The sequence below is a fragment of the Scyliorhinus canicula genome, chromosome 18, assembly GCF_902713615.1.
Source record: "Scyliorhinus canicula chromosome 18, sScyCan1.1, whole genome shotgun sequence".
Classification (NCBI taxonomy): Eukaryota; Metazoa; Chordata; class Chondrichthyes; order Carcharhiniformes; family Scyliorhinidae; genus Scyliorhinus; species Scyliorhinus canicula.
In genome coordinates, this window is record NC_052163.1 from 1,455,908 (window position 1) to 1,477,916 (window position 22,009).

Here is a 22,009-nt window from a genome sequence, read left to right on the forward strand (position 1 = left end):
ACAGGGACACAGTAATGTACTGGAGCTGGATAACTCTGGATCATCCGGGAGGCAGAGGGGGTGATAGAGAAGAGTTATAGGGAGGTAGCCACACCCAAGGTACAGGAGAAGAGTAGCTGGGTTATAGTCAGGGGAAGGAAAACGAATGGGCAGACAGTGCAGGGATCCCTCGTGGCCATTCCCCTTCAAAACAAATATACCGTTTTGGATGCTGTTGGGGAGGATGACCTACCGGGGGAAGGCCCCAGCGGCCAGGTCTCTGGCACTGAGTCTGGTTCTGGGGCTCAGAAGGGAAGGGGGATAATAGAAAAGCAATAGTAATAGGAGACTCAATGGTTAGGGGAATAGATAGGAGATTCTGTGGTCGCGAGTGAGACTCCCGGAAGGTATGTTCCCTCCCGGGTACCAGGTATGTTCCCTCCGATCGAGTCAACAGGATTCTTAAAGGGGAGAGTGAGCAACCAAAAGTCGTGGTGCACATAGGCACCAACGACATAGCTAAGAAAACGGATGAGGATCTAAAAAGTGATTTTAGGGAGTTAGGTTGGAAGCTAAAGAGCAGGACAAGCAGAGTAGTGCACTCAGGATTGCTACCGGTGCCACGTGCAAGTGAGGCAAGGAACAGAGAGCGAGTGCAGCTGAACACGTGGCTACAGGGCTGGTGCAGGAGGGAAGGCTTCAGATATGTGGATCATTGGGATATCTTCTGGGGAAGGTGGGACCTGTACATGAAGGACGGATTGCACCTAAACTGGAGGGGCACCAATATCCTGGGTGGGAGGTTTGCTAGAGCTCTGTGGGAGGGTTTAAACTAGTTTGGCAGGGAGATGGGAACCAGAGCTATGGATCAGAGGATAGGGTAGCTGTTGAACCGGCAGCAAGTCTGTGAAGAAGGATAGACAGTTGATAGGACAAAGTTGCACTCAGTGAAATGGGTTAAAGTGTGTCTGCTTCAATGCAAGGAGTATGGAGAATAAGGGAGATGAACTTCGAGCATGGATCAGTACTTGGAACTACGATGTTGTGGCCATTACGGAGACAAGGATTTCACAGGGGCAGGAATGGTTGTTAGATGTTCCGGGGTTTAGATGTTTTCAGAAGAATAGGGAGGGGGGTAAAAGAGGAGGGGGAGTGGCACTGTTAATTAGGGAGTGCACCATAGCTGCAGAAAAGGAGGTAGTTGAGGAGGGTTTGTCTACGGAGTCAGTATGGGTGGAAGTCAGAAACAAGAAAGGAGCAGTCACTTGATTGGGCGTTTTCCATAGACCCCCCCAATACCAGCAGAGAGATAGAGGAACAGATTGGGCGACAGATCTTGGAAAAGTGCAGAAGTAACAGAGTTGGTGTCATGGGTGACTTCAACTTCCCTAATATTGACTGGAACCTCCTTAATGCAAATAGTTTAGATGGAGCAGATTTTTGCCAGATGTGTACAGGAAGGATTCCTGACTCAATATGTAGATAGGCCGACTAGGGGAGAGGCCATATTGGACTTGGTGCTCGGCAACGAACCAGGCCAGGTGTCAGATGTCTCGGTGAGAGAGCATTTCGGTGACAGTGGCCACAACTCCTTGACCTTTACAATAGTCATGGAGAGGGACAGGAACAGACAGGATGGGAAGGTATTTAATTGGGGATGAGGAAATTATACTGCTATTAGACAGGAGCTGAGGAGCATAAAGTGGGAACAATTGTTCTTGGGGAAATGCACAACAGTAATGTGGGGGTAGTTTAAGGAGCACTTGATGCGAGTGCTGAGACGAGGAAGGAATGGTCAGGTGAATAAGCCTTGGATGACAAAAAAGTGGAGCTTCTAGTCAAGAGGCAGAAGGAAGCTTGCGTAAGGTTGAGGAAGCAAGGATCTGACTCAGCTCTAGAGGGTTACAAGGTAGCCAGGAAGGAACTCAAAAATGGACTGAGGAGAGCTAGAAGGGGGCATGAAAAAGCCCTGGCGGGAAGGATTAGGGAAAACCCCAGGGAGTTCTACACTTATGTGAGAAAGAAGAGGATGATCAGAGTGAGAGTAGGGCCGATCAGGGATAGTGGAGGGAACTTGTGCCTAGAGTCTGAGGAGATGGAGGAGGCCCGAAATGAACACTTTGCTTCAGTATTCACTAGAGAGATGGACCTTGTTGCTCATGAGAACAGCGTGAACCAGGTTAATAGACTCGAACAGGTTGATATTAAGAAAGAGAATGTGCTGGAAATTTTGAAAAGCATCAGGATAGATAATTCCCCTGGGCCTGACGGGATATACCCAAGGTTACTATGGGAAGCGAGGGAGGAGATTGCTGCGCTGTTGGCGATGAGCTTTGTGTCCTCACTCTCCACTGAAGTAGTACTGGATGATTGGAGGGAGGCGAATGTTGTTTCCCTGTTCAAGAAAGGGAATAGGGAAATCCCTGGGAATTACAGACCCATCAGTCTTATGTCTGTGGTGAGCAAAATACTGGAAAGGATTCTGAGAGATAGGATTTATGATTATTTAGAAAAACATAGTTTGATTAAAGATAGTCAGCATGGCTTTGTGAGGGGCAGGTCATGCCTCACAAGCCTCATTGAATTCTTTGAGGATGTGACGAGACACATTGATGAAGGTCGGGCAGTGGATGTGGTGTATATGGATTTCAGTGAGGCATTTGATAAAGTTCCCCATGGTAGGCTCATTCAGAAAGTCAGTGAGCATGGGATACAGGGAAATTTGGCTGTCCGGATAGAGAATTGACTGGCCGAAAGAAGACAGCGAGTGGTAGTGGATGGAAAGTATTCCGCTTGGAGGTCGGTGACCAGTGGTGTCCCGCAGGGATCTGTTCTGGGACCTCTGCTCTTTGTGGTTTTTATAAATGACTTGGATGAGGAAGTGGAAGGGTGGGTTAGTAAGTTTGCCGATGACACGAAGGTTGGGGGAGTTGTAGATAGTGTTGAGGGTTGATGTAGGTTACACCAGGACATTGACAGGATGCAGAGCTGGGCTGAGAAGTGGCAGATGGAGTTCAACCGAGACAAATGTGAAGTGATTCATTTTGGAAGGTTGAATTTGAATGCTGAATACAGGGTTAAAGGCAGGATTCTTGGAAGTGTGGAGGAACAGATGGATCTTGAGTCCACATACATAGATCCCTCAAAGTTGCCACACAGGTTGATAGGATTGTTAAGAAGTATGCTGGTGTGTTGGCTTTCATTAACAGGGGATTGAGTTTTAGAGCTGCGAGGTTTTGCTGCAGCTTTATAAAACCCTGGTTAGACCACACTTGGAATATTGTGTCCAGTCTAGTCGCCTCATTATAGGAAGGATGTGGATGCTTTGGAGAGGGTGCAGAGGAGATTTACCAGGATGCTGCCTGGACTGGAGGGCATGTCCTATGAAGAATGGTTGAGGGAGTGAAGAAGGCAGAGAGGTGACTTGATAGAGGTGTACAAAGTGATGATAGGCATGGATAGAGTGGATAGCCAGAGACTTCCCCAGGGTGGAAATGGCTGTCACGAGGGGACAGAATTTTAAGGTGATTGGAGGAAGGTATAGGGGAGATGTCAGAGGTAGGTTCTTTACACAGAGAGTGGTGGGTGTGGGGAATGCACTGCCAGCAGAGGTGGTGGTGTCAGAGTCATTAGGGACATTTAAGCGACTCTAGGACAGGCACATGGACAGCAGTAAACTGAAGGGGTGTAGGTTAGGTTGATCTTAGATTAGGATAAATGGTTGGCACAACATCGTGGGCTGAAGAGCCTGTGCTGTGCTGTACTGTTCTATGGTCATAATGAATGGTGGAGCAGACTTGAAGGGTCAAAAGGCCTCCTTCTGCTTCTATTTTCTATGTATGTTCCCATGTATGACTGTAAAATGGGCCAGCAAGCCACTCAATTCAAGGGTAATTAGGGATGTGGAATAAATGCTGGCCCAGCCAGCAATAACCACATCCCATCAATAATTTTTTTTAAAGTTGAGGCCCTGGCAGTAGTTATAGCTTGCCAACCCAAAAAAAGAACTATTTCTCCCTAATCTCTGCTTCCTGTTAGCTCACCATGCTAATATATTACCCCCTACACCATGTGCTCTTATCTTGTGGCACTTTACAAATCCAAGTACTTCACATCTACAGGTTCTCCTTTGTCTACCATACTTGTTTGTTCCTCAAAGAACTCTCATAAATTAGTTAAATATGATTTCCCTTTCACAAAGGCATGTGGAATTTACCTGATTTCATTTGGATTTTCGCCTGGACCCCTCATTGAAGTATCCTGCTATAACTTGATTAACATTGGATTCTAACAATGTCCCTGTGAGGGTTGTTAGGCTAACTGGTCGGTAGTTCTGAACTTTCTGCTCACTCTCTCCCTACTTTCTTGAATCAAGGTGTTACAGTTATAGGGCGGGATTCTCCGACCCCCCGCTGGTTCGGAGAATTGCCGGGGGCCGGCGTCAATCCCGCCTCCGCCGTGTCCCGAAGGGGGGGGGGGGGGGCGCTGGGCCATTTGGCCTCGGGGGGGGGGGCCTCCACGAGTGGCCTGGCCCGCTATCGGGGCTCACCGATCGGCGGGCGGGACTGTGCCGTGGGGGCACTCTTTTCCTTCCGCCTTTGCCAGTCTTCACCATGGCGGAGGCGGAAGTGACGCCCTTGCCTGCGCATGCGTGGGGATGACGTCAGCAGCCGCTGATGCTCCGCGCATGCGCGGACTTCCACCAGCCAGCGAAGTCCATTCGGCCCTGGCTGGCGGGGCGCCGAAGGCTGTCCACGCCAGCTGGCGGAGCGCCAACCACTCCAGCGCAGGCCTAGCCCCTCAATGTTAGGGCTTGGCCCCTAAAGGTGCAGAGGTTGGGGCGGCCCGAAGCCGGAGTGGTTCACGCCACTCCATCACGCCCCCATGGCACAGTCACGCCCGCCGATCGGTGAGCCCCAATCGCGGGCCAGGCCACTCGTGGAGGCCCCCCCTCCCCGAGGCCAGATGGCCCAGCCCCCCCAGGACCCCCCCGCCCCGCCGGGTAGGGGAAAATCCAGCCCATAGTTCTCCAACCTGTGATCTACATAAATGATCTGGACGAAGGTATAAGTGGTCTGATGAGCAAGTTTGCAGATGATACTAAGATTGGTGGAGTTGCAGATAGCGAGGAGGACTGTCAGAGAATACAGCAAAATATAGATAAATTGGAGAGTTGGGCAGAGAAATGGCAGATGGAGTTCAATCCAGGCAAATACGAGGTGATGCATTTTGGAAGATCTAATACAAGAGCTGACTATATGGTCAATGGAAGGGTCTTGGGGAAAATTGATGTACAGAGAGATCTGGGAGTTCAGGTCCATTGTAACCTGAAGGTGGCAACGCAGGTCAATAGAGTGGTCAAGAAGGCATACAGCATGCTTGCCTTCATCGGACGGGGTATTGAGTACAAGAGTTGGCAGGTCATGTTACAGTTGTATAGGACTTTGGTTCGGCCACATTTGGAATACTACGTGCAGTTCTGGTCGCCACATTACCAGAAGGATGTGGATGCTTTGGAGAGGGTGCAGAGGAGGTTCACCAGGATGTTGCCTGGTATGGAGGGTGCTAGCTATGAAGAAAGGTTGAGTAGATTAGGATTGTTTTCGTTGGAAAGACGGAGGTTGAGGGGGGACCTGATTGAGGTCTACAGAATTATGAGAGGTATGGACAGGGTGGATAGCAACAAGCTTTTCCCAAGAGTGGGGGTGTCAGTTACAAGGGGTCACGATTTCAAGATGAGAAGGGGAAAGTTTAAGGGAGATGTGCGTGGAAAGTTTTTTACGCAGAGGGTGGTGGGTGCCTGGAATTCTCTGCCAGCGGAGGTGGTAGAGGCGGGCACGATAGCATCATTTAAGAAGCATCTAGACAGATATATGAATGGGCGGGGACAGAGGGAAGTAGATCCTTGGAAAATAGGAGACAGGTTTAGATAAAGGATCTGGATCGGCGCAGGCTGGGAGGGCCGAAGGACCTGTTCCTGTGCTGTAATTTCCTTTGTTGTTCTTAATCCACTGGGACCCTTTCAGTTGCTGATTAATTTGGGAAGATTACTCCCTGTGCATCCACTATCTCTGCAGCCACTGCTTTTAAGACTCTGGGATGCAGGTGATCAGGTCCCCGGCTTGTCAGCCTTTCGGTTCAATCATTTTTCCGTCCCTTTTCGCTGGTGATTTACCCGAGGCCTTGGGATCTTGTCCCCTTGGCCTTGGGGACCTCAGGCGAGCACCATTCAGTGCTGGTCCTCACAAACGGAGTCCAGGCGGAACGGCACTTGTGGGGGTCCCTCAGGGGATCGGAGGCTCCCAGACGGCTGCCCTCTAGGCAGGGTGCTAGCCTGGCACTATCCAGGTGGCACCTCTGGCAGTGCCAAGGTGGCAGGGTGGCATTTTTCCCGTGGTCGGGCACAGGGAGGTGGGGTGGGGGGGGGGGGGGGGGGGGGGGGCACAAGGATTCCCTGATGGGTGAGTTGGGGCTTTGGGGGGTGGTTCAGATTTTGGGGGTCCGTTAGCCGACCTGATCTCTTCCTGAAGTGAGGAATTCCGGCGAGTGGAGCTCCACAGTGCAGGAAACGGGACAAAGTGCAGCCTCAGCAGGATGTTCCCCACTCAGGCCCGAATTGAAACAGGGTCCCGATAGATAACGTGGTTTCCCCGTGCTCCGAGCGTCAGGAAACACCTGGCTAACCGTGATCTTCACAGGACTCTGTCCAATTTGGTTAGATGGTGCCCCACGCATCATCCAAGTAAACCTTTACCATTCTGATCGTCACACAATCCAATGATAAGGGAGTTACTCACTAAGCACAATGATCAATCCCCATTAATGAGCCTGTCACAGATCCAGGCATGAGGTAAGGGAAATACCCACTGCTGCAGATTTGGGAAGCAATGGTTCAAAGTAATCTGCTCCTCCTCAGCACAGTGCACCCATCATGTCTCAAATTATTCAGATCCTAAAATGTTATTTTCTATCTTTCTGGGCGTAGATGCCACGTAACCCCTAATTGTCTCATGTGAGTCACTCGAAACAGGATTTTTAGCCTCTGACTCACCGCCTTCACCAAAGCCACAAACGATATTCTCTGTGACATGATAAACAATCTCTCTTCACGTCTCTCTGCTCTGATTGGCCACACCGTCCTTCTTCAATGCCTGTCCTCCATTTTGGATGTGGCTGCGTCTTTTCCTGCCTCACACTATTATCGACTGAATCTGAGCCAGACCCTTCCCAACTTTGTTGTTGTGGTTGACCCCAGAGTAACCTTTCAACTAAATACCCGTTACATCCCAAGACCACCTACTTCCATTTCTTTAACATAATCTGTATCAAACCCTGGCTCAGTTCACCCACTGTAAAGGCCCCAGCTCCTCATGCCTGAGTTATCACCAGACTTGATTTCTAATTCTTTCCTGGCTCGCCTTCCAACTTCTCAAATTCAGAAATTTGAGTTAACCTGAAGCTCTGCTGCCTCAATCTTATCTTGCCCGAGGTTTTGTGAGGTTTTGTTTGCCCATCACCCTGTGATTGCTGATCTGCACTGGATTCCAGTCTGACAATTTCAAAATCCCCATCCTTGTTTTCAAATCCCTACGTGGCCTCGCCCCTCTCAGTCTCTGTAATTTCTTTTTTAAAATAAATTTAGAGTACCCAATTCATTTTTTTCTAATTAAGGGGCAATTTAGCGTGGCCAATCCACCTATCCTGCACATCTTTGGGTTGTGGGGGCGAAACCCACGCAGACACGGGGAGAATGTGCAAACCCCACACGGACAGTGACCCAGAACCGGGATCGAACCTGGGACCTCGGCGCGTGAGGCAGCAGGGCTAACCCACTGCACCACCAGGCCGCCCCCAGTCTCTGTAATTTCCTCCACTCTGCAGTCCTCTGGCACCTCAATATGCCAACATCTTCATGCACAAGTTCGAACAAGACTTCCTCACCGCACAGGACCTTCAACCGACGTTGTACACCAGATACATCGATGACATTTTTTTCCTTTGGACCCACAGCGAAGAATCACTGAAACGACTACACGGTGAGATCAATAAATTCCATCCCACCATCAGACTCACCATGGACTACTCTCCAAATTCAGTTGCATTCTTGGACACACTCATCTCCATCAAGGACGGTCACCTCAGCACTTTGCTTTACCGCAAGCCCACAGACAACCTCACGATGCTCCACTTCTCCAGCTTTCACCCGAAACACATTAAAGAAGCCATCCCCTATGGACAAGCCCTCCGTATACACAGGATCTGCTCAGACAAGGAGGAGCGTAACAGCCACCTACAGATGTACGAACGGGATATGGTGCTCGACTCATCGATCGTCAGTTCCAACGCGCCACAGCAAATAACCGCACCGACCTCCTCAGAAGACAAACACGGGACACAACCGACAGAGTACCCTTCGTCGTCCAGTACTTTCCTGGGGCGGAGAAACTACGACATCATCTTCGCAGCCTTCAACACATCATCAATGAAGATGAACATCTTGCCAAGGCCATCCCCACACCCCCACTACTTGCCTTCAAACAACCGCGCAACCTCAAACAAACCACTGTTTGCAGCAAATTACCCTGCCTTCAGAACAGCGACCACAACACCACACAACCCTGCCAGGGCAATCTCTGCAAGACATGGCAGATCATCAACATGGATACCACCATTACACGTGGTAACACCACCCACCAGGTACGCGGCACATACTCGTGCGACTCGGCCAATGTAGTCTACCTTATACGCTGCAGGAAAGGATGTCCCGAGGCGTGGTACATTGGCGAGACCAATGAACGGGCATCGTGCAACAATCACCAGGCAGGAATGTTCCCTTCCAGTCTGGGAACACTTCAGCAGTCAAGGGCAATCTGCCTCTGATCTCCGGGTAAGCGTTCTCCAAGGCGGTCTTCAGGACGCGTGACAACACAGAATTGCTGAGCAAAAACTTATAGCTAAGTTCCACACGCATGAGTGCGGCCTCAACCGGGATCTTGGATTCATGTCGCATTACATCCACCCCTCACCATCTGGCCGGGGCTTGCAAAATCCTACCAACTGTCCTGGCTTGAGACAATTCACACCTCTTTAACCTGGGATTACCCCCTATCTCTGGATCTGTAATGATTTGATTACCCGCAAATGCTCGCATTCCAAGCATTGTCCGGCATCTCTGACTTTGTCTGTATAAATGTTTCTGGAACATACTTCTCCATTCACCTGAGGAAGGAGCAGTGCTCCGAAAGCTTGTGTTTGAAACAAACCTGTTGGACTTTAAGGGATAAGTATACCCCGCAGGGCAAGAGTTATAGCTGGGGGAAGGGCAATTATGATGCCATTAGACATGACTTAGGATGTGTTGGTTGGAGAAGTAGGCTGCAAGGGTTGGGCACACTGGATATGTGGAGCTTGTTCAAGGAACAGCTATTGCATGTTCTTGATAAGTACGTACCAGTCAGGCAGGGAGGAAGGGGTCGAGCGAGGGAACCGTGGTTTACCAAAGAAGTGGAATCTCTTGTTAAGAGGAAGAAGGAGGCCTATGTGAAGATGAGGCATGAAGTTTCAGTTGGGGCGCTTGATAGTTACAAGGAAGCGAGGAAGGATCTAAAGAGAGAGCTGAGACGAGCAAGGAGGGGACATGAGAAGTCTTTGGCAGGTAGGATCAAGGAAAACCCAAAAGCTTTCTATAGGTATGTCAGGAATAAAAGAATGACTAGGGTAAGAGTAGGGCCAGTCAAGGACAGTGGTGGGAAGTTGTGTGTGGAGGCTGAGGAGATAAGCGAGATACTAAATGAATACTTTTCGTCAGTATTCACTCAAGAAAAAGATAATATTGTGGAGGAGAATGCTGAGACCCAGGCTATTAGAATAGATGGCATTGAGGTGCGTAGGGAAGAAGTGTTGGCAATTCTGGACAAGGTGAAAATAGATAAGTCCCCGGGGCCGGATGGGATTTATCCTAGGATTCTCTGGGAAGCCAGGGAAGAGATTGCTGAGCCTTTGGCTTTGATTTTTAGGTCATCATTGGCTACAGGAATAGTGCCAGAGGACTGGAGGATAGCAAATGTGGTCCCTTTGTTCAAGAAGGGGAGTAGAGATAACCCCGGTAACTATAGGCCGGTGAGCCTAACGTCTGTGGTGGGTAAAGTCTTGGAGAGGATTATAAAAGATACGATTTATAATCATCTAGATAGGAATAATATGATTAGGGACAGTCAGCATGGTTTTGTGAAGGGTAGGTCATGCCTCACAAACCTTATCGAGTTCTTTGAGAAGGTGACTGAACAGGTAGACGAGGGTAGAGCAGTTGATGTGGTGTATATGGATTTCAGTAAAGCGTTTGATAAGGTTCCCCACGGTCGGCTATTGCAAAAAATACGAAGGCTGGGGATTGAGGGTGATTTAGAGATGTGGATCAGAAATTGGCTAGTTGAAAGAAGACAGAGAGTGGTAGTTGATGGGAAATGTTCAGAATGGACTTCAGTTACGAGTGGCGTACCACAAGGATCTGTTCTGGGGCCGTTGCTGTTTGTCATTTTTATAAATGACCTAGAGGAGGGCGCAGAAGGATGGGTGAGTAAATTTGCAGACGACACTAAAGTCGGTGGAGTTGTAGACAGTGCGGAAGGATGTTGCAGGTTACAGAGGGACATAGATAAGCTGCAGAGCTGGGCTGAGAGGTGGCAAATGGAGTTTAATGTGGAGAAGTGTGAGGTGATTCACTTTGGAAAGAATAACAGAAATGTGGAATATTTGGCTAATGGTAAAATTCTTGGCAGTGTGGATGAGCAGAGGGATCTCGGTGTCCATGTACATAGATCCCTGAAAGTTGCCACCCAGGTTGATAGGGTTGTGAAGAAGGCCTATGGTGTGTTGGCTTTTATTGGTAGAGGGATTGAGTTCCGGAGCCATGAGGTCATGTTGCAGTTGTACAAAACTCTAGTACGGCCGCATTTGGAGTATTGCGTACAGTTCTGGTCGCCTCATTATAGGAAGGACGTGGAAGCTTTGGAACGGGTGCAGAGGAGATTTACCAGGATGTTGCCTGGTATGGAGGGAAAATCTTATGAGGAAAGGCTGATGGACTTGAGGTTGTTTTCATTAGAGAGAAGAAGGTTAAGAGGTGACTTAATAGAGGCATACAAAATGATCAGAGGGTTAGATAGGGTGGACAGCGAGAGCCTTCTCCCGCGGATGGAGGTGGCTAGCACGAGGGGACATAGCCTTAAATTGAGGGGTAATAGATATAGGACAGAGGTCAGAGGTGGGTTTTTTACGCAAAGAGTGGTGAGGCCGTGGAATGCCCTACCTGCAACAGTAGTGAACTCGCCAACATTGAGGGCATTTAAAAATTTATTGGATAAGCATATGGATGATAAGGGCATAGTGTAGGTTAGATGGCCTTTAGATTTTTTTTCCATGTCGGTGCAACATCGAGGGCCGAAGGGCCTGTACTGCGCTGTATCGTTCTATGTTCTATGTTCTAACCTGGTGTTGTAAGACTTCTTACTCTGAGATATAGTCACTGCTCCAATTCTGGACTCTTGCATATCAATTTTAATTCTTCTGCCGTTGCTGACTGTGCCTTCAGCTAACTAGACTGCAACCTCTGGAATTCCTTCCCGAAACCTCTCTGCTTCTCTCTCAGCCTCTCATCCTTTAACACACTCTTTAGATCTTACCCCATTTGGCCAAGCTTTTGGTCACCTGACCCAATATCTCCCATGGCTCAGTGTCAAGAAGGTGTTCAGCACTTTGGAATATTTTGCTACATAAATGAAAGCTTTTGCTATTGTTGAAAGTGAGGCGGAACAGAAAATGTTGATAATCACGTGTACCTGGGTTTTTTGAATGTAGACCCCCGGGTGTTCGGGGCAATCGTCTTCTCTTCCTGATTACTTGGCCACTGAATGAGGTGTGTGGCTGGAGGTCTGGTGATGCTGAGGCTGGATGAGGCAGATTGCCACTCAACGCTGCCTTACGTTCAAACATCCTGAGGAATTGAAGACAGCAAAATATAAATATCTGACAATCTTCTCACCTTAATCTCCATCCTTCTGTCCACCCACTGCCCTACCCACTACTCTACCCACTGCCCTGCCCAATGCCCTACCCACTGCTTTACCCACTTCCCCACTGCCCTACCCAATGCCCTGCCCACAATTCTACCCACTGCCCTGCCCACTGCCCTCTACCCACTACTCTACCCACTGCCCTGCCCACTGCCCTACCCACTGCTCTACCCACTTCCCCACTGCCCTACCCACTGCCCTACTACTGTTGGGGAGGTTTTAAACTAATGTGGCAGGGGGATGGGAAGCAGATTAGGAAGTTTGAGGTTAATAAACTCAATGTGACTAAGGGGAAGAGTAGACAGGGAAGAGATGATGATCGCAAAGGGACAGGTGGTCTGAGGTGCATTTGTTTTAATGCGAGAAGTGTAGCAGGTAAGGCAGATGAACTTAGGGCTTGGATCAGTACCTGGGAATATGATGTTATTGGTATTACTGAGACGTGGTTGAAGGAAGGGCAAGACTGGCAACCAAAAAGCCCAGGGTATAGATGCTTCAGGAGGGATAGAGAGGGAGGTAAAAGCAGTGGAGGAGTTGCATTACTGGTCACAGCTGTGATTAAGGAGGGCACGATGGAGGATTCGAGCACCGAGGCAATATGGGTAGAGCTAAGAAATAGGAACGGTGCAGTAACATTGTTGGGACTTTACTACAGGCCTCCCAAAAGCGAAGGTGAAGTAGAGGTACAAATATGTAGACAGATTATTGAAAAATGTAGGAGCAATAGGGTGGTCATGATGGGAGATTTTAACTTCCCCAACATTGAATGGGACTCATGTAGTGTTGGAGGTGTAGATGGAGCAGAGTTTGTAAGGAGCATCCAGGAGAGTTTTTCAGAGCAGTATGTAAATAGTCCAACTCGGGAAGGGGCCATACTGGACCTGGCATTGGGGAATGATCCCGGCCCGGTGGTTGAAGTTTCAGTCGGTGATTACTTTGGAAATAGCGATCACAATTCCGTAAGTTTTAGAATACTCATGGACAAAGATGAGCGGTCCAAAAGGAAGAGTGCTAAATTGGGGAAAGGCCGAGTATAACAAAATTCGGCAGGAGCTAGGGAATGTGGATTGGGAGCAGCTGTTTAAGGGTAAATCCACATTTGAAATGTGGGAGTCTTTTAAGGAAAGGTTGAGTAGAGTGCAGGACAGACATGTCCCTGTGAAAATGAGGGATAGAAATGGCAAGATTAGGGAACCATGGATGACGGGTGGAATTGTAAGACTAGCTAAGATGATAAAGGAAGGATACATAAGATCGAGGCAACTCAAAACTGATGAAGCTTTGGAGGAATATCGGGAAAGTAGGACAAATCTCAAACGCGCAATAAAGAGGGCTAAAAGGGGTCATGAAATATCTTTGGCTGACAGGGTTAAGGAAAATCCCAAAGCCTTTTATTCGTATATAAGGAGCAAGAGGGTAACTAGAGAAAGGATTGGCCCACTCAAAGACAAAAGAGGGAATTTATGCGTGGACTCAGAGGAAATGGGTGAGATTCTTAATGAGTACTTTGCATCGGTATTCACCAAGGAGAGGGACATGATGGATGTTGAGGCTAGGGATGGATGTTTAAATACTCTAGGTCATGTCGGCATAAGGAAGGGGGAGGTTTTGGGTATTCTAAAAGGTATTAAGGTGGACAAGTCCCCAGGACCGGATGGGATCTATCCCAGGTTACTGAGGGAAGCGAGGGACGAAATAGCTGGGGCCTTAACAGATATCTTTGCAGCATCCTTGAGCACGGGTGAGGTCCCGGAGGACTGGAGAATTGCTAATGTTGTCCCTTTGTTTAAGAAGGGTAGCAGGGATAATCCAGGGAATTATAGAGCTTGACGTCAGTGGTAGGCAAACTGTTGGAGAAGATTCTGAGGGATAGGATCTATTCACATTTGGAAGAAAATAGACTTATCAGTGATAGGCAGCAGGGTTTTGCGCAGGGAAGGTCATGTCTTACAAACCTAATAGAATTCTTTGCGGAAGTGACAGTTAATTGATGAGGGAAGGGCTGTAGATGTCGTATATATGGACTTTAGTAAGGCATTTGATAAAGTTTTCCATGGCAGGTTGATGGAAAAAGTGAAGTCGTATGGGGTTCAGGGTGTACTAGCTAGATGGATAAAGAACTGGCTGGGCAACAGGAGACAGAGAGTAGTGGTGGAAGGGAGTGTCTCAAAATGGAGAAAGGTGACTAGTGGTGTTCCACAGGGATCCGTGCTCGGACCACTGCTGTTTGTGATATACATAAATGATCTGGAGGAAGGTACAGGTGGTCTGATTAGCAAGTTTGCAAATGATACTAAGTTTGGTGGAGTTGCAGATAGCGAGGAGGACTGTCAGAGAATACAGCAAAATATAGATAGATTGGAGAGTTGGGCAGAGAAATGGCAGATGGTGTTCAATCCACGCAGATGCGAGGTGATGCATTTTGGAAGATCTAATTCAAGAGCGGACTATCCGGTCAATGGAAGAGTCCTGGGGAAAATTGATGTACAGAGAGATCTGGGAGTTCAGGTCCATTGTACCCTGAAGGTGGCACCGCAGGTGGATAGAGTGGTCAAGAAGGCATACAGCATGCTTGCCTTCATCGGATGGGGTATTGAGTACAAGAGTCGGCAGGTCATGTTACAGTTGTATCAGACTTTGGTTCGGCCACATTTGGAATACTGCGTGCAGTTCTGGTCGCCACATTACCAGAAGGATGTGGATGCTTTAGAGAGGGTGCAGATGAGGTTCACCAGGATGTTGCCTGGTATGGAGGGTGCTAGCTATGAAGAAAGATTGAGTAGATTAGGATTGTTTTCGTTGAAAAGACGGAGGTTGAGGGGGGACCTGATTGAGGTCTACAAAATTATGAGAGGTATGGACAGGGTGGATAGCAACAAGCTTTTTCGAAGAGAGGGGTCACGATTTCAAGGTGAGAGGGGGAAAGTTTAAGGGAGATGTGCGTGGAAAGTTTTTTACGCAGAGGGTGGTGGGTGCCTGGAACGCTTTGCCAGCAGAGGTGGTAGAGGCAGGCACGATAGCATCATTTAAGATTCATCTAGACAGATATATGAACGGGTGGGGAACAGAGAGAAGTAGACCTTGGAAAATAGGCGACAGGTTTAGATAAAGGATCTGGATTGGCGCAGGCTGGGAGGGCCGAAGGGCCTGTTCCTGTGCTGCAATTTTCTTTGTTCTTTATACCCACAGCCCTACCCACTGCCCTACCCACTGCCCTACCCACTGCCCTATCCATTGCCCTACCCACTGCCCTACCCACTGCCCAACCCACTGTTCTGCCCATTGCCCTACCCACTGCCTACCCTCTCTACCCACTGCCCTTCCCACTGCCCTGCCCACTGCCCTGCCCACTGCCCTACCCACTGCCCTACCCACTGCCCTACCCTCTGCCCTACCCTCTGCCCTACCCTCTGCCCTTCCCACTGCCTTACCCACTGCCCTACCCACTGCCCTACCCACTGCCCTACCCACTGCCCTGCCCACTGCCCTACCCACTGCCCTACCCACTGCCCTATCCATTGCCCTACCCACTGCCCTACCCACTGCCCAACCCACTGTTCTGCCCATTGCCCTACCCACTGCCTACCCTCTCTACCCACTGCCCTTCCCACTGCCCTACCCACTGCCCTACCCTCTGCCCTACCCTCTGCCCTACCCTCTGCCCTACCCACTGCCCTTCCCACTGCCCTACCCACTGCCCTGCCCACTGCCCTGCCCACTGCCCTACCCACTCTCTACCCTTTCTGGTTTCTCTCCATTTAATCAATATTTCAGTCTGGGTATTCCTCTGAATTGCCTCCATGCTAACCTCAACCTCCATTCTTCTTGAATTCCAGATGCATCGCACCATCTCACTTTCACAAAATACTTCACTTCTATCAGCCGCAAAACCGTCTACTTCAACAACCCTCGGGTACCAAAGCCCCACCGGATCTTTCTTCCCCTTCATTTCCCCCTAATTCCACCCCTCTTTTCAATCTCCCCCTTTGCCTTGATTTCACTACCTCCTCCCTGATCCTGAATGATGCGGCCTTAGCAAAGGTTTGATTGGCAATGCGGTAGCACAGTGGTTAGCACTGCTGCCTCACAGTTCCAGGGTCCCAGGTTCGATTCCCTGCTGGGTGACTCTGTACGGAGTCTGCACGTCCTCCCCGTGTGTGCGTGGGTTTCCTCCGGGTGCTCCGGTTTCCTCCCACAGTCCAAAGATGTGCAGGTTAGGTGATTGGCTGTGATAAATTGCCCCTTAGGGTGAGGTTACAGGGCGGGTAGGTTGGGTGGTCTTTCATAGGGTAGGTGCAGACTCGATGGGTGAAATGGCCTCTTTCTGTACTGTAAGGATTCTATGATCCTATGATTAAAATCTTCACCTTCCACCTATTTCTTTGGCCAGGAGTCCTCCCTAGCTCAGCGAACCCTTTTACCAGTCTCCCGTTTTCTCCCCCATCTATCAACATCCTGCAGGGTTTCCATTGACCAGAAACTGAACTGGACCCAGCCACATTAATACTGTGGCTACCAGGCCAGTCAGAGGCTGGGAATCCCACAGTGAGTAACTCACCTCCTGACTCCCGAAAGCCTGTCCACCATCAACAAGGCACAAGTCAGGATTGTGAGGGAATACTCTCCACTTGCCTGGATGAGCGCAGCTCCAACAACACTCAAGAAACCCAACACCATCCAGGATAAAGCAGCCCGTTTGATTGCTCCCCCCCTCCACAAACATTCACTCCCTTAACCACCGACGAACAGTGGCAGCCGTGTGTACCATCTACAAGATGCCCTGCAGTAACTCACCAAGGTTCCTTAGGCAGCACCTTTCATATCCACGGCCACTACCATCTAGAAGGACAAGCAGATACCTGGGAACCCCACCACCTCGACGTTCCCCTCCAAGCCCCTCACCGTCCTGAATTGGAAAATTTTCAGCAATTTCTTCAATGTCACTGGGTCAAAATCCTGGAACTCCCTCCCTAACAGCACTGTGGGTGTACCTACACCACTTGGACTGCAGCGGTTCAATAAGGCAGTTCATCACCACCATGTCAAGGGGCAATTAGAGATTGACAATAAACGTTGGCCTTGTCAGCAATGCCTATTCACCTAAATTATAAAAAAGACCCTTCCTTCTTGATTCTTGCCCTCTCTGGACTATTTTACTGGGAACCACTGGCACATCAGCTGTCTCAAGTTCTAAACTGCTCACTCACTCTAATTTGTCTCCCTCTCAGTTTGTGGTACTCCCTTCTCTCTGGTCTAACTTCAACATTGTCATGAAAGCTGCTGGTAAATGTGGTGCTGATGGCTGGCAAACTGACCTCTCGCCAGGAGAGTCTCAATAGTGTTGTATTGATTCCAATGATTCCTGCTCTCGACAGGAATTGGAAAATTGCATGAACGTGACTTCCAGTTCCCACCCTTCCTGCCTGCACCTGATTCTTCCTTTCTCTTCATCAAATTCTGCCATCGATCAATGTGCCCAATAAACCCACTAAATCGCAGTTACCCTGACTACACAGTCTCCTTCGTGCTTCTGGGGTTCTGCAGTTTTCCATCTCTGTCACATCTGTTCCAACAATTAAATCTTCATACGACTCCTTCCTTTTCATCAACAAAGGTTTCCCATCCACCAAGATTGGCATGGTCCTCAATTATATCTGTCCCATTTCATGCATTCCTGACGGAACCGACACTCACTGGGGTACAGTTCCCCCTCCCTCTCCTCCTCTCCCAATACTCAACATTTATTCAACGATATCAGAATTATCAGATGCACTGTAGTATTTTAAAAATATTAGTGTTTTTATTTGTCCAGCAGACATAAAGACATTAAACTATGCAGCATCAAACACACTGAACACGGGGCCCCTAACAATTAAACTCATTTGTAATGATTTCCCCTGTGGCAACAATAAATGAACACAGTATTCTTCAAAAGTGAAGGTTTGATGTCTCAACCAGATTGTGCACCAGCAATACTGTACAAGCTGAGGGTGCCAGTACCTGGTCTCAGTCACTCGGTAACTCCGACTCCGCCACGAGCCCTTCCTGTACGAGCCACGTTGTCTCTTCAAACACCATCGAAAAAAAGTCACAACTTCCTCTAACATTAGCATTTCTTTCACACACAGAGAGGGAGAGGTAGAAACTGAAAGATGCAGATTGTGCCAGATAATGAGAGACAGATGGATGGAGAGAGAGAGAGAGCATTCAAAGAATGAAAAGAAGAAGGAGCACAAGAGAAGGGAAGTTAGAGATGATGCAAGAGAGGCAAAGGAAGACAGCGTGGAGGAGAGAGAGCGGGGAAGGCAGTGTGGAAGAGAGAGAGCGGGGAAGGCAGCGTGGAAGAGAGAGAGCGGGGAAGGCAGCGTGGAAGAGAGAGAGCGGGGAAGGCAGCGTGGAGGAGAGAGAGCGGGGAAGGCAGCGTGGAGCAGAGAGAGCGGGGAAGGCAGATTGGAGGAGAGAGAGCGGGGAAGGCAGCGTGGAGGAGAGAGAGCGGGGAAGGCAGCGTGGAGCAGAGAGAGCGGGGAAGGCAGATTGGAGGAGAGAGAGTGGGGAAGGCAGATTGGAGGAGAGAGAGAGGGGAAGACACAGTGGAGGAGAGAGAGCGGAGAAGACACAGTGGAGGAGAGAGCGGGGAAGGCAGCGTGGAGGAGAGAGAGTGGGGAAGGCAGCGTGGAAGAGAGAGAGCGGGGAAGGCAGCGTGGAGCAGAGAGAGTGGGGAAGGCAGATTGGAGGAGAGAGAGAGGGGAAGACAGGGTGAAGGAGAGAGAGCGGGAAAGACAGGGTGAAGGAGAGAGCGGGGTGAAACAGACAGGGGTGAGGAGAGGGGGTGAAACAGACACAGGGTAACGAGAGGAAGAGGTGAACAGAGGTGGGATAGATAGACAGTGGGAGCGATACAAGCTCAGAGATAGATTGGGATATGTAGCAGGGGAAAGAGAGAGAGGGAAAGACAGATGGTGGGACAGGGAGGGAGAGATGGTGGCTACATTTTTCAAAAGGCTTCTGGTCTTTTTCTTCCTGAGATCAGCTTGTGAAATGTGCATATTCCCCCAGTGCTGCAGACAAAACGAGCTGCTTTAGAACAATGTTTGAAACATATCCTCAAGCAGACCTCTTATCAGATCCATCGGTGCCTTTGACTGCTCAAAGCAACAATGACAAACACTGCACAGGAACAGATACCGTCAAACACACAGACACAGAGACAGCCACCGAGACACAGACAGACACGGGCACTGACTCTGCCTCACTCTGTCTCTCTCACTCACTGTCACACTGACCCTCACACTGACACCCCCACCCTCACTCTGTTCTCTAACATTGACCCTCCTCCTCAAGCTGACCCCTGGATACCAATTTGTTCTCCCCGACTCGCCTTCAGTAACTGACTGTCTCTCAGTGACTGCGAATAAAATTGCTTTCAAAATTCTTAAATGGAATTAGTAACTGCTGGAACCGCCCAGCGAGTCTGACAGCTTCTGTTGAGTGAGGGGAAGAGAGTTAGCGTTCCCAGTCTCATTTCACTCTTGAAAATGAAATGAAATGAAAATCGTTTATTGTCACAAGTAGGCTTCAATGAAGTTACTGTGAAAAGCCCCTAGTCGCCACATTCCGGCACCTGTTCGGGGAGGCTGGTACGGGAATTGAACCGTGCTGTTGGCCTGCCTTGGTCTGCTTTCAAAGCCAGCAATTTAGCCCAGTGTGCTAAACCAGCCCCTCTTGTTCAGTGCCTCACAATGTGACTGGGTTTCTGTTGAAGGAAAGTGAATGGAAAGGGTGTGTCCTGGAATAGGTCAGAGGGAGAAATTAAACGGCAAAGATGTTGTGGAGCAAGAGGGAAAGGGAATGATAGAGACAGAGCATTGGTCCAGAGTTAGTATAAATGAAAAATAATGTACAGCTGTGTCCAGAAAATAACTTGAGAGATTCAGACCAGCAGGAAAACAGATGCCATAGAATCATAGGATCCCTGCAGTGCGAAGGAGACCCTTCAGCCCATCGAGTGCGCCCTACCTAGGCTCACTTCCCCGCCCTATCCCTGTTATTCAATTACCCCACCCAACCTTTGGACACTAAGGCGTAATTCAGCCTGGCCAGCCCACCTAACCCGCACATCTTTGGGCTGTGGGAGGAAACCGGAGCACCCGGAGGAAACCCACGGAGACATGGGGAGATAGTGCAAACTCCACACAATCACCCAAGGCCGGAATTGAACCTGGGTCCCTGGAGCTGTGAGGCAACAGTGCTAGCCACTGTGCCACAGATGTTATGCCTGAAGTTGTTGGACTCAATGTTAAGTCCGGGAGGCTGTAACGTGCCCAATCGGAAGATATGATGTTGTTCCTCCAGTTTGTGCTGGGCTTCACTGGGACATTGCAGCCGGCCAAGGACAGACATGTGGACGTGGGAGCAGGACGGGGAGTGGGAGCGACAGGAAGGTCGGCTCGTGCTTGTGGTCTGAGCCGAGGTGTTCTGCAAAGCGGTCTCTCAGTCTGAGTGTAGTGTCTCCAATGTCGAGGAGACGCACTGGAAGCAGCGAATACAGCCGACCAAACTGGAGGAGGTTCTGGCTATGTTGCCTGAAAGGAGTGTTTGAGGTTTTGGACAGTGAGGAGGGAGGAGGTAGAGGGGCAGGTGTTACACCTCCTTTGATTCCAGAGCAAGGTGCTGGGAGAAGGGGGTGAGGAGTTTGGGCGAATGAGGAACAGATGAGGGTATCCCAGAGGGAGCGGCCCTTGCGGAATGATGACCGTTAGTGGGGGAGGGAGGGGTGCAGAGATGTGTTTGGTGGTGGCATTATGCTGGAGTTGGCAGAAATGGTACAGAACATTTCTTTGAATGTGGAGGCTGGTTTAAAATTCTCATCCTTGTTTTCAAATCCCTCCATGTCCTCACCTCCTCCCTATCATTTTAATCACTCGTGGGGGAGAACGAGCAGGGTCAGGGGTCAGCAGCCAGAGTGTGGGAGCCGCCATGTTCAGAATGGAGGAGCTGGTGCCGAAGATGGACCTGGAGGAGTTGCAGAAAAAGATGCGGGTGGATGTGCTGCGCCCCAACCGCAACTTCCTGCTTTACGTGGCCATCCCGTGAGCCACTCCATTTACCCTAATGAAACTGGATAGTATTTGAACTTTGTTACCACAGAGACCAGCATGGATCAGGGCAGTAATCAAGCTGTACTGGATCCTCGTTGGCACAGAATGATACGTAGACAATGATACGTAGACAATGATACGTAGACAATGATACGTAGACAATGATACGTAGACAATACGTAGACAATGATACGTAGACAATACGTAGACAATACGTAGACAATGATATGTAGACAATACGTAGACAATGATACGTAGATAATGATACGTAGACAATGATACGTAGACAATGATACGTAGACAATGATACGTAGACAATACGTAGACAATACGTAGACAATGATATGTAGACAATGATACGTAGACAATGATACGTAGACAATGATACGTAGACAATGATACGTAGACAATACGTAGACAATGATACGTAGACAATACGTAGACAATACGTAGACAATGATACGTAGACAATACGTAGACAATACGTAGACAATGATATGTAGACAATACGTAGACAATGATACGTAGACAATGATACGTAGACAATACGTAGACAATGATACGTAGACAATGATACGTAGACAATACGTAGACAATACGTAGACAATGATATGTAGCCAATACGTAGACAATGATACGTAGACAATGATACGTAGACAATACGTAGACAATGATACGTAGACAATGATACGTAGACAATGATACGTAGACAATGATACGTGGACAATGATACGTAGACAATGATACGTAGACAATACGTAGACAATGATACGTAGACAATACGTAGACAATGATACGTAGACAATGATACGTAGCCAATGATACGTAGACAATGATACGTAGCCAATGATACGTAGACAA

At 49.0% G+C, this 22,009-nt stretch overlaps 1 protein-coding gene and 1 pseudogene across 1 annotated transcript in view; one reads left to right on the plus strand and one right to left on the minus strand.

Annotated features, from left to right (window-relative positions):
- Window positions 1–22,009, minus strand: part of LOC119953533 (ankyrin repeat and fibronectin type-III domain-containing protein 1-like) — a 219,701-nt gene that overhangs the window by 171,189 nt on the left and 26,503 nt on the right. The window contains exon 3 of the mRNA XM_038777905.1: window positions 11,817–11,971. Coding sequence (XP_038633833.1) covers window positions 11,817–11,971 — 155 coding nt within the window. The remainder of the gene's footprint in view (window positions 1–11,816; window positions 11,972–22,009) is intronic.
- LOC119953369 lies at window positions 21,027–21,182 on the plus strand (annotated as a pseudogene).